General features: G+C 36.8%; 1 protein-coding gene across 1 annotated transcript in view; it reads right to left on the bottom strand.

Moving 5' to 3' along the window:
• Nucleotides 1–13,313, bottom strand: part of LOC131425652 (tRNA dimethylallyltransferase) — a 434,718-nt gene that overhangs the window by 325,723 nt on the left and 95,682 nt on the right. Inside the window, exon 3 of the mRNA XM_058587709.1 lies at nucleotides 422–1,077. Within this exon, the coding sequence (XP_058443692.1) occupies nucleotides 422–1,077 (656 nt within the window). The remainder of the gene's footprint in view (nucleotides 1–421; nucleotides 1,078–13,313) is intronic.

Genomic DNA, 13,313 nt, shown 5'->3' with positions numbered 1-13,313 from the left:
AACACCGGATCGAATCTTGCTCTAGGGCATATTTTGTTCCTAGTAAACAGCATTTATCTATTTTTTTACAGTTAATATTTTAAGATTGTTCAACAGATTTCCTTCAACTACTGATTTCTGGACAAGTAACAGTTTTTGAGTTACAGTTTGAGATTTTAATAATGTGCATGCCAGGCCGACGATTCAGTTCCAGTCCTGACTCGTTTTGTTCGATCTTTACTAACTGACCTTTCGAACTAAGTCAAAAGTCTAGTTGAAATGATAATTCCCTAATCACTTCAAAATAGTAGCGACAAAATCTTTTGATTTTAATATTAAAAAATCAAAAAATTTGTTAAAATAACGTTATATGTATCCAAATAGTTTCGACTGATTCATTTTTATATCGAGACAAGATGAAAAGAGTTAAACTTTCACTCACCTGATAATCTTCCGCTTGTTGTTCGGATGCAACCGATCAGCCGTAACCGGATCAACCCGCCGTAGCACCCGGTGCAACGGTTCCGAATCCAGCTGCTCCATTTGTTCGGTCGTCATCCGCAGTACTTCATCCACTTCGGCAGCTGTCGGTGCTTCTTCTTCTTCTTCACTGTTTACTACCATCGGTTCATCTTGGACAACCTTGAGAGCGACATCACCACGATCGTCTTCACTTTTCACCTCACGCACTTTCCGGGTATTGTTCGCTTCCTCCGACGGATGATTCGTTCCACGCGTAGAACCCACTACCTCTACCTCCACCGGTGAACTTTCGCTTTCCGCGACCACCTTATCCTCGTTCGTTACAATGTTATCATCCTTCCCTTCCGCACCACTATCACCGACGACGCAATTCGCCGATGGCCCTGAACCCGCACCATCGGCGGCGGCTTTTTGCTGTTGGCAATCGATGCCGGTTGAAAATTTTGGTCTTTTGTTGTCGTTCGGGTCACGATTTATGACTTCGGGTCGGCGATGGGGACCGCGTTCCTCCCGGATGCCATGGCCGATCAGCACCCGCCAGAGGACGCTCTCGATGTAGTAGTTCGTACCGCCCACCACTATCGGGAGCCGGTTCTGGTCCAGCAAACGATCGATCTAGTTTTATTTTTTTGCATTGGTTAAGGATCAATTGCGGTGTTCACTACTTAAGCGCGATTACGGTCACCTAAACTTTCGAACGAAATCTGTCACTCGAACAAACGCGCCCGAAAACGCTAATCCGAAAAGCACGCATTTGTCCGCTGCTAGAAAGAGACATGCGAAATGTTATGAAAGCGGAGCGCATAAAGAGATGATAAATAAAAAAAAACAAAAACACCAACCTTGACTATCAATTGATGTGTACATTCCATTTTTTCTTCGGGCTAGACGAGATCAGAGAATTCGCTCGAATAAAAATGTTGTTTTGACTATGGGAAACAATCTCGTCAAGACCCGGTGAAGCATGCCGAATGCGATTATAAATTAAAAAAAGAGGTAACAATTCGTGTTTTTTTTTAATTTTTGACAAACGACTCTCTCTATTTCGAGAGACCTTTGCAAAACGCAGGAGGCAATGCCACTTTCATTTTTTTTCTGTTTGACGGTCCAGATTCGAGTACGTGTTTTTAATACTTACTACAAATGAGGCAAGTGACCTTTAGCATGCAGTTCTCGGAATTTGACCATCTATTCTTCAAATCTTTTCACCCTCATTGAACAGTAACTCAAAATTGAGTGATATACCACTCAAATTCATAAACTTGAGTTACCATTAATCTACACATTTTTGAGTAGATTAAAGTATTTTCTACTCAAAATTAGAGTATTGTTTACTCAAAATTTCAGTTCTTTGCACTCAAAATAAAGATATTCGTCTTCATTAATACTCATTCTTCTTTCTTTTAAATGGGGAGCGCAAAAGTGTTTCAAAATCGTTTCCTTTAGACCGGTTTGGAGTCAAAATTGGACGATTTCCATATCTTTAAAATTGGACTTCTCACTTAGCATAATTGAAACCACAAAATTTCTATTGAAATCCTCTATGATTGATGATTCATGGTTTCAAAAACCAGACCTAGAAACGGCAATGAAAAACAATGTATTCTTGCTTTCTTAAATTCGATAAGAATATTCCGCGATAATGAAAACGCTCTGAACTACAAGAAACATTATTGTCAATCAAATGTTTGAAAACTCAACTTACTCTAATGTATGAATCGATGCGAGAAAACTAAATTCATTTTCAAATTTTAACATGTGGCAAGTGAATTGCCGATTTAAATTTCCCGATTTTTTCCCGGTTTTCCCGGTGCGCGAGACAATAAATTCCCGGTTTTTAGAACAGGCTCCAATCGTCTATATTCAGTTTTTTTTCAATATTTCTAAAAATCCCATATCCAAAAGAACATCGAGAGTTGAAAAATAAAGTATTTTTTGAGTATCTCGATTTAGAAATAGAAAATATTCATAATGTCAAGTGCACATAACAATGGGAAGAAGTCGTTCTTGGTTTTCTCATATAGATAAGTTATACAATCACTGCGACAACCGATTTTAGAACCAAGGCCCAGAGGGCTAAGTGTCATATTCCATTCGAATCAGTTCGTAAAGATAAGAAATTGTGTATGTTTGTTTATGTATGTAACGTTTGTGAGCGATCAATTTTCTCAGAGATAGCTGAACCGATTTTTTTGTGGTCCCATACGAATTTCATCCGGATCCGACTTCCGGTTGTGAAAAGGGTGAACAGGTGGAGATCAGCAGAGTGAAAATATAAGCTCTAATCTTGATTAGAAACTGTTTCTTCGGTTCGACAGTCTCCTTGTATCGATTATATGATTTCGAGTGCTGTTTTGTTAATTACGCTCCCAGCATTCAATATAACATTATCAACGAAACGCTGAGCCACAAGACTTTCAAAATGTTTTTGTTTAAGTATGAGAATTTGCTTATTAAAAGATTTATGATTTGAAAAATCCTTGGAACGACGTTTAAAAACCTCATCCACAATTTGTTCAAATATTCATGTTTAGAACCAACAGTACCACCCAGCTCAATGTATTCCATCTTTATTTTGTTTGTTACTTTGCTACTAACGTTATTCGCATGTACTAGCTCTTAAAGACAAAAACTCAATCTTTTTGACTATTTCAAAGCGGATATGATAAAAGAAATAATTCTTGCATTTCACGAAGGAATATAGCATTAAAATTCTTGCAATTTTGTCTAAAAATCAACACATTTTATTCAGACTGCATGCTCTCTTCAATAATTCTCTTATGTGCAGCTTTTACCCCAAAAACGATTATTGTTAGTGTTTTCTGGGTAGCCAGAAATACCATCAGTCGTTTGAAAGCCAAATAATGAAGAATTAAATTTAAAGCTTTATAATTAAAATTGAAATTGTTATTATCCGAACTATTCAGTCTTTTGTAAGACTACCACTAAATAAGTCTTGTTAAGGCTTTCTGCAAAATCAGTAGTTCTTAAGACTCTTAGGATTCAAACTAGGAGTGTATTCTAGAGATGGGCAAAACCGTTCATTACAATGAATCGCTCAAAACTTAATAGTTCTACCGAAAGAATTAGTTCTATTGAGCCGTTCTTTCGTTCTTCATTTTTATATATCATTTATTTTATCCCGGTTTTAACCATTTTGGTTTCGTTCTTATGAAACTTTGTATGTTTCTTCGAAAAAAATATGAGAGCTACAGAATTCAAATTCAATAATAGTGAGTACTTTTTGCATGTATTTTTACCAACAATCATTCTTTTTTATACGTTATCAAAGGTCACGAATGTGTGTAACTTCTACCCCATTCCTCAAACCAGCAAACATTCCGAAAAACGCAACTAACTTGTATACATCCTCTAAGAATTCGATTTTTTTTTCATTTCACTATTATTCTTAAATAAAGAACTAAAATTCGCTCATTCTTCGAGAAGAAATAACTCGTTGAACTGTTCGTGAACGGATTGCCCATCTCTAGTGTGTTCCAATACTATATTAGCCTAGTATAGTCTAAAAAATGTATACCTAAAGTTAAAAATGAACAAGAAACAATTTTCCTCCCGATTCCATCTAACAACATATACGATATTCTTTCAAAATTGAATTTTGGCGAAACAGATCAAAATCCTTTTCAATTCTTAAAATGGACTCTTGTCGCTCTGGAAAAACAACAACAATCTATGCTTCTAGTGACTGAGATGATCTAAGTTCGATTCTTCGTCGACATCAACACCCGCATTCTTGTGAATCCTACTATGAAATCCATAGGTAATGATGTTTAATATAAATTAAACATAAAACATTCACTTAACAAATCAAACCATCTTCTAAACCTTTCTAAGGTTTTTAACAAACTCTCAGAAACCAATTTTAGCTCTCAAAGAAGGAATACAAATCCTCATTGCAAACGGTGGACAAGATCCAAGTCGACAGCTTTTTAAATTTTATGAATCCTATTTAAATCAATACCAAGATTACAACACAAGTATTGTCTCAAGATGACATTACTGAGACAAATTACATATGATGCAATTAAAGCTTGCTTCATTTAGAATTGGAACAAACTTTTGCTCATATTGTGGCGCTCCTGGTGGACGGATTTGGAAGCTCTTGGCGCCCACGTGTCGGGAATTTTGTCAGCTTCACGTATGATTTTTGACATTCCGAAAATCGACTGTATTTTGTAAACAATCAACATGGAAGCCGAAAGAAGGAAAAAAAATTGTGCACAATTGTGTTATCAAACGGTATAAGAAAACATTGACGACGATTCGGAAGCCTCAAGCCGATCGTCGGAGTCGAACTGACGACCGAAAATTGCGTGGTAAGATTTTGAAGACGATTAAGAGGAATTCTAATCTGTCGGACCGTGATTTGGCCAGAAAATTCGGTGCTGCCCATAGTACCGTGAGAAGAACTCGACTCCGGGAAGGAATCAAGTCGTATCGAGCTAGCAAACAGCCAAATCGGACCATGAAACAGAATAGTGTGGTCAAAATTCGTGCTCGGAAACTATATGACCAGGTGCTGACCAAGTTCAACGGGTGTCTTCTGATGGACGATGGAACCTGTGTCAAGGCTGACTTCGGTCAAATCCCAGGTCAAAAATTTTACTTGGCAACGGCTCGGGGGGATGTTCCAGCCAAATTTAAATTTGTTTTTGCCGACAAATTTGCAAGAAAATTTATGATTTGGCCGGGCATTTGCAGCTGCGGCAAAAAAACGAAAGTTTTCGTTACAAATAAGACAACGACATCGGAACTATACCAAAAAGAGTGTCTCCAAAAACGAATTTCGCCGTTCATTCGATCCCACGACCATCCTGTAATGTTTTGGCCAGATTTGGCAAGCTGTCATTACAGCAAAGTCGTTTGAGAATGGTATGCAGAGAAAGTGGTCCAGTTTGTTCCGAAAAACCTTAACCCACCCAACTGCCCCCAGTTTCGCCCTATTGAGAAATACTGGGCAATCATGAAGAGGAGACTCAAGGCAAAGGGAAACGTTGTCAAAGACATCAATCAGATGACGACCTGGTGGAATAAGATAGCTAAAACGATGGACGAAGAATGTGTGCGCCGCCTACTGAGCCGTGTTACAGGAAAAAATCGAGAATTCCTTCAAAACCGTGACGAATAATTTTATCCGTATTTTTTCTTAAAAGTATGAAGAAAACGCTACATTTGTATAAAAAAAGATCTTGAATACAATAATAAATAACTGAAATACAGGCAATTGTCTTTGTTCCAATTCTATTTGAAGCAAGCTTTAGGACAATCATTAACACACTCAAAAACATGAAGGTTCCTAAGATTTTTTCATAATTTTATTTATACGTGTTTCCTGATATTTCTTTTGCAATCATATTATGCAAGCTTATTCTGAAATTTAACAGAAATCCAGCAGAAGCATCCGTTGGATGTGCTGTTGTTGAAAACAACTAAGAAATGTTTTCTGATCCATTAAAAATTGCTGCCAAACCCTTACAATTGTTGAACGAAACATGGGATGTTGGTCCCATCTCCAATGGATTTTGTACCATAAAATCTGTGTGGAACAATACGATTTTTTAAAACTTTTACTGAACTTCGCACTTAAACACAAAACGAAACATATGGCTCCAACTTTTCATTTGTTTAATCAGGAAAATGATGATTTACTACGATTAGGGCTAGTAAATTTTTTCCAGGATTTGTGCTAAAATTCCCGACTTTTTCCCGGTTTTTCCCGGTGAACCGAAATTCCCGACTTTTTCCCGGTTTTCCCGATTTTCCCGGTCACTTGCCACCCTTCATATTATTCCAGTTTATGAATCTGAGTAATCACAACTCAAAACCATGAGGAAGGAGGGAAAGATTACTCGGAAACAAATGGTTACGAATGATTACATTCGGTATAGCATCATGGCCTACTGTATTCAATTCATCAACAGCGGCCCTTACACGAGACAATATTATTGTCAGTACAAGGAGTATTGACAATACTTTTGATCGTGTAATGGAAACTTCATTGGATTGACGAAAATATTGTCAGAAAATCAAACCTGCTCATCAATCTGACAATACTTTCTCTCCAGAGAGAAAGTGTTAAATATGTGCAATGACCTCTTCTCTCAATATTTTAATATTCATTTACAATATTTAAAGTGCCAAACGCTTCAATTTTTCGAAAAACTCGGACTCAAGTTATCAAGCCAATTGGACAATACTTTGGATTGACAATAATATTGTCACGTGTAAGGGCTGCTAACCACTTCCGATCGCCAGCTGAAAGCTGGATTTTCGAGAGTCTATGATGATATATTCTAATGATACAATTCTAGTTATAAGTTAGTCGTTAATTAAGATTAAAAAATAACCATGACATCTTAGAGCTTAAGCAGTGTGCCCAAAAATATATTGTAATATTGAATAAAAAAAATCATGGCCTACTGCGATTAGAGGCGTCAAAATTCCGACAGAAAAAAATACTATTCTTCTAAATCGTGAACTGTACAGGTAATAAACTGAGGTAAGAAACATTGGTAAATATAAAATCCCATCAAAACAGAAACGATTCTAATGAGAATCCAACAGGAAGATTCGAATGGGCACTGTTGCTGTTTCAGATTGCAACCCAATAAGGAAACGAATCAAAATAGTTTGGAAAAATGGAAAAGTACTGTGGATGATACACAGATTACGTAACAAAAACAAATTAAAATATTTTGAATAAATTCACTAGTTCGATTGTTTGCAGTTCTATCTCTGTCAACAGTTTTCAAATGATTTTGAGTCATCCTAACATAATGCGTAATAGACATGAAAAAGTACGGGTTTGTAATGTCAGAGACAAAACTGGATGACGTGAATACGAATAAAACTTGCACGCTTATTTCACATCATCAGTTAGTTGATCGTAGTTCGTTTGAAGCTTTCCCAAATAGCACGTTAAGTTGCTGTCCTGTATTTTACTACTGATTGTCCAATTTATCAATTTATTAGTTTTTATTACTATTTTGGTGACTGTTGTGTTATGGAAAAAGCGCAATTTTTCTTTGTTGTGCAACATACCTCTAAGTTCTTCCGTTGTTACGAACATTTATTCACAATTATTGTGCAACTGATACAAAAACTCATGCATCGATCCCATTACAAATGCTGCAATTGAATCAGCAAAAAACGATTATGAAACTCATGGAAACTACTTCGTAATGTAAACAAGAATTGAATTGATGTTTATAAAAAACATAGCAAACATAATTTCTAATGAATAAGTTTCACATTTGATTTTCAATACAACTGCTCGTAACACAAATATGCAACTTTAGAAACATTCTGCACACAAATAAATGGTAATACTACATATTGTAGAATTGATTTTTCATGTTTTAGTTAATAGAAAATCAACAACGAACTGCATTTTTATGGTGAAACATGTCTCCGTACGCCTGAAATTTTAAAGCGCCTTCGAATGTACGTGTTTTGATGATTGTACATCAATTTCTATGAAAATAACAATCTATTCTTTTCAATGAATTTGATCGAGATAGTGTTTGAAATATGTTTAAGAGAGCTATCAAACATTCATACACCTTTTCAGACGATTTTAATTATATTGATGATTCAATGAATATGAAAAATCTTGAAATGAATTCTTTTTCAATATTTACCATTATGGCATCGAGGGTTACAGTGTGTTGAAAAGAAAATGGTTCACCCTACGTAACGATTTATTTTACCTAAATAAAAGGAAATATACATATGTAAATGTTGAAAAGAGAAATTTTTGTTTGTATTTTTATCAAACTAGTTGACTTTAACAACAATACAGTTTAGTCATTCATTTTAGTGAACCCGACATTTGTGATACCCACTGTAGGTATTATTTTGGTGAGCCCATGTGCTTTAGTTACAAAAATAAGTTGCTCAAGCGGTAATACATAACTATGAGAGTAACTATGATGAACTTAACATTTTGTTCAATATCTTTGAAAAGTGATGTCAGGTCTGTGCAGTTTTTCGCGAGATGAAAACCAAATACAAATTATCTGATTTGATTTTTGTTTTCATTGCGTATGTAATGCTGAATTTCTGAAACTTTTATGATAATATTCTCATGTCGGCAAGTTTTGCGTTCATTTCAAGCAGATAAATCTGGTACAACTTATTTGCAAGTTTCGAATTGTTTTTCTTAAAATGAAGAAAACTGCACACGCTTAGCTAAAATTTCCTGAGGCAGCCGAGACTATGCGGAATCAGCAGCAAAATAGTTTTTAGTGCGAGGTTTTCAATTCGGCTTATCATTTTTTGCCTTGCGGAGAGCATAAATTCACTAATTTTTTTCTTCACTCGAGATATAGAGCCATTTCGGCACATATTGTACCCAATGCCAATTATGACAGGCATTTACAAAAAATGTTTGATAAGTTGAACAGTTGTTTTAGTTACTTCATTTTTATATGACGATGTGAAAATTTTTGTAGAGCTTCTAAAGGGTGATTTTTTAAGAGCTTGAGAACTTTTTTAAACAATAAAACGCATAAAATTTGCAAAATCTCATCGGTTCTTTATTTTAAACGTTAGATTGGTACATGACATTTACTTTTTGAAGATAATTTCATTTAAATGTTGACCGCGGCTGCGTCTTAGGTGGTCCATTCGGAAAATCCGCTTTTTTATCGACAAATTTTGTTCAGCGATGAGGCTCATTTCTGGTTGAATGGCTACGTAAATAAGCAAAATTGTCGCATTTGGAGTGAAGAGCAACCAGAAGCCGTTCAAGAACTGCCCATGCATCCCGAAAAATGCACTGTTTGGTGTGGTTTGTACGCTGGTGGAATCATTGGACCGTATTTTTTCAAAGATGCTGTTGGACGCAACGTTACAGTGAATGGCGATCGCTATCGTTCGATGCTAACAAACTTTTTGTTGCCAAAAATGGAAGAACTGAACTTGGTTGACATGTGGTTTCAACAAGATGGCGCTACATGCCACACAGCTCGCGATTCTATGGCCATTTTGAGGGAAAACTTCGGAGAACAATTCATCTCAAGAAATGGACCGGTAAGTTGGCCACCAAGATCATGCGATTTGACGCCTTTAGACTATTTTTGTCGTGAATACGACTTACTTTACTATGGGGCGCCTTTTCAAAATTAGCCATATGGAAGAATGGGCAGAACTTAATCGTGAATATCTCGACTTGTATTAATGGTAGCAACATAATTCTTTCACCATTTCATCAAAAATATGATCAGGAATTCAGGATAATATTTTGATCAGTGTGCGATAACCACAAACTACTCAAAAATTAAGTTTTCTTAAAATTTGAAAACAACGCGGAAAATTCTTTACTTTCGCTTGGGTTTTTCGCGCAAGGACGACGATTTTGAGGTAGTCAGGCACATATCTTCAACTGAATGCGTATAAAAGGGGAACCGTGGTCGAAAATCGATCATTTCTTTTCGTGCGTTCGATGGAAGCAGACGTCGTGGGAGTGGAATCATCAACCAGCAGCGACGGAGAATGCACCTTCTGCGTGGTTACAACCTCAAACGCTCAGGTCGCATCTCTCATTCGCTTGCTGGCCATCAAGACGAGAACCAGCAGCGACTGAAACTGGATTCTGAGTCTGTTATTGGATCTAAATTTAGGTCTTGAACTCAGGGTCCAGTTCTCTATTCCAGACTTCTATTCGGTTCTTCTTAAAACCATAATAATACTCCTAAAGAATTATGCAGAATTTACTTTACTGTACCTCTATACAACCCATTTTTGTCGTGAATACGACTTACTTTACTATGGGGTGCCTTTTCAAAATTTACCCTCTGAGAGAGTGATAAGAATCAGAACGCGTTCTAAGGAAGAGAACAAAATATCTGCTGCTGTACAACAAATCGTCCGGGAAAAATGTTCCGAAAAGAGGTGAATATCGCAGTGAGTTCCTCAATTTGGTCCTTGTGAATGCTAGAAACGAGTCCCTTCAGCATGTTGATAGTTTCTTTCAATAAAATATGCAAATCCGAAATGAAATAATCGACATTAAAATTCTGTATGCGGCTATTTTTATAGCCGTTAGGACCGCCCATTAGTGAAAAAGCTACAAACGAAATCAGGTAGAAACAAGCCTCTCAACAAAACTTGAATCAGTTTGGATTGTATCGCCACTGCGAGCAGATGTGTTTTGTGTCGTCTGCACGCTTTCGACAAGAGCGATTACGTCACAGCTGCCAGTCATTAGCATTGGGAAAAAACAACGATGGAGAGCATTGCACAGTATCAGCCGTTCTAATGGCTCTAAAAGTTTTCTAAAGAACTATTAGGATTTGTTGTTCGCAAATCGTAGGGAAATATCCTCAGTTTACGGCAAATCAAGAACAGTTTGCTTAGATTTGTGCACTTTTCGCTGTGTGAAATTCACAGTAATCGAGATCAAGTGAAGCCTTTTTTTGCGAAAAATGTTCCAGAGTTTAATGTCGTAGAGAATTACGCAATTTGACTCTTCTGAATGCTGGAAACGAATCCCTACAGCATATTGATAGTTTCTTTCAATAAATTATGCAAATCCGAAATGAAATAATCAACATTAAAATTCTGAATGCGGCTATTTTTATAGCCGTTAGGACCGCCCATTAGTGAAAAAGCTACAAACGAAATCAGATAGAAACAAGCCTCTCAACAAAACTTGAATCAGTTTGGATTGTATCGCCACTGCGAGCAGATGTGTTTTGTGTCGTCTGCACGCTTTCGACAAGAGCGATTACGTCACAGCTGCCAGTCATTAGCATTGGGAAAAAAAACAACGATGGAGAGCATTGCACAGTATCAGCCGTTCTAATGGCTCTAAAAGTTTTCTAAAGAACTATTAGGATTTGTTGTTCGCAAATCGTAGGGAAATATCCTCAGTTTACGGCAAATCTAGAACAGTTTGCTTAGATTTGTGCACTTTTCGCTGTGTGAAACTCACAGTAATCGAGATCAAGTGAAGCCTTCTTTGTTTATGCGAAAAATGTTCCAGAGTTTAATGTCGTAGAGAATTACGCAATTTGACTTTTCTGAATGCTAGAAACGAGTCCCTTCAGCATATTGATAGTTTCTTTCAATAAATTATGCAAATCCGAAATGAAATAATCAACATTAAAATTCTGAATGCGGCTATTTTTATAGCCGTTAGGACCGCCCATTAGTGAAAAAGCTACAAAGGTAGAATCAGGTAGAAACAAGCCTCTCAACAAAACTTGAATCAGTTTGGATTGTATCGCCACTGCGAGCAGATGTGTTTTGTGTCGTCTGCACGCTTTCGACAAGAGCGATTACGTCACAGCTGCCAGTCATTAGCATTGGGAAAAACAACGATGGAGAGCATTGCACAATATCAGCCGTTCTAATGGCTCTAAAAGTTTTCTAAAGAACTATTAGGATTTGTTGTTCGCAAATCGTAGGGAAATATCCTCAGTTTACGGCAAATCAAGAACAGTTTGCTTAGATTTGTGCACTTTTCGCTGTGTGAAACTCACAGTAATCGAGATCAAGTGAAGCCTTCTTTGTTTATGCGAAAAATGTTCCAGAGTTTAATGTCGTAGAGAATTACGCAATTTGACTTTTCTGAATGCTAGAAACGAGTCCCTTCAGCATATTGATAGTTTCTTTCAATAAATTATGCAAATCCGAAATGAAATAATCAACATTAAAATTCTGAATGCGGCTATTTTTATAGCCGTTAGGACCGCCCATTAGTGAAAAAGCTACAAACGAAATCAGGTAGAAACAAGACTCTCATCAAAACTTGAATCAGTTTGGATTGTATCGCCACTGCGAGCAGATGTGTTTTGTGTCGTCTGCACGCTTTCGACAAGAGCGATTACGTCACAGCTGCCAGTCATTAGCATTGGGAAAAAAACAACGATGGAGAGCATTGCACAATATCAGCCGTTCTAATGGCTCTAAAAGTTTTCTAAAGAACTATTAGGATTTGTTGTTCGCAAATCGTAGGGAAATATCCTCAGTTTACGGCAAATCTAGAACAGTTTGCTTAGATTTGTGCACTTTTCGCTGTGTGAAACTCACAGTAATCGAGATCAAGTGAAGCCTTCTTTGTTTATGCGAAAAATGTTCCAGAGTTTAATGTCGTAGAGAATTACGCAATTTGACTTTTCTGAATGCTAGAAACGAGTCCCTTCAGCATATTGATAGTTTCTTTCAATAAATTATGCAAATCCGAAATGAAATAATCAACATTAAAATTCTGAATGCGGCTATTTTTATAGCCGTTAGGACCGCCCATTAGTGAAAAAGCTACAAACGAAATCAGGTAGAAACAAGCCTCTCAACAAAACTTGAATCAGTTTGGATTGTATCGCCACTGCGAGCAGATGTGTTTTGTGTCGTCTGCACGCTTTCGACAAGAGCGATTACGTCACAGCTGCCAGTCATTAGCATTGGGAAAAACAACGATGGAGAGCATTGCACAATATCAGCCGTTCTAATGGCTCTAAAAGTTTTCTAAAGAACTATTAGGATTTGTTGTTCGCAAATCGTAGGGAAATATCCTCAGTTTACGGCAAATCAAGAACAGTTTGCTTAGATTTGTGCACTTTTCGCTGTGTGAAACTCACAGTAATCGAGATCAAGTGAAGCCTTCTTTGTTTATGCGAAAAATGTTCCAGAGTTTAATGTCGTAGAGAATTACGCAATTTGACTTTTCTGAATGCTAGAAACGAGTCCCTTCAGCATATTGATAGTTTCTTTCAATAAATTATGCAAATCCGAAATGAAATAATCAACATTAAAATTCTGAATGCGGCTATTTTTATAGCCGTTAGGACCGCCCATTAGTGAAAAAGCTACAAACGAAATCAGGT

This window comes from Malaya genurostris, chromosome 1, assembly GCF_030247185.1.
Source record: "Malaya genurostris strain Urasoe2022 chromosome 1, Malgen_1.1, whole genome shotgun sequence".
Classification (NCBI taxonomy): domain Eukaryota; kingdom Metazoa; phylum Arthropoda; class Insecta; order Diptera; family Culicidae; genus Malaya; species Malaya genurostris.
The sequence above is the reverse complement of the archived record's forward strand: the minus strand, read 5'-3'. Positions and strand labels throughout refer to the sequence as shown.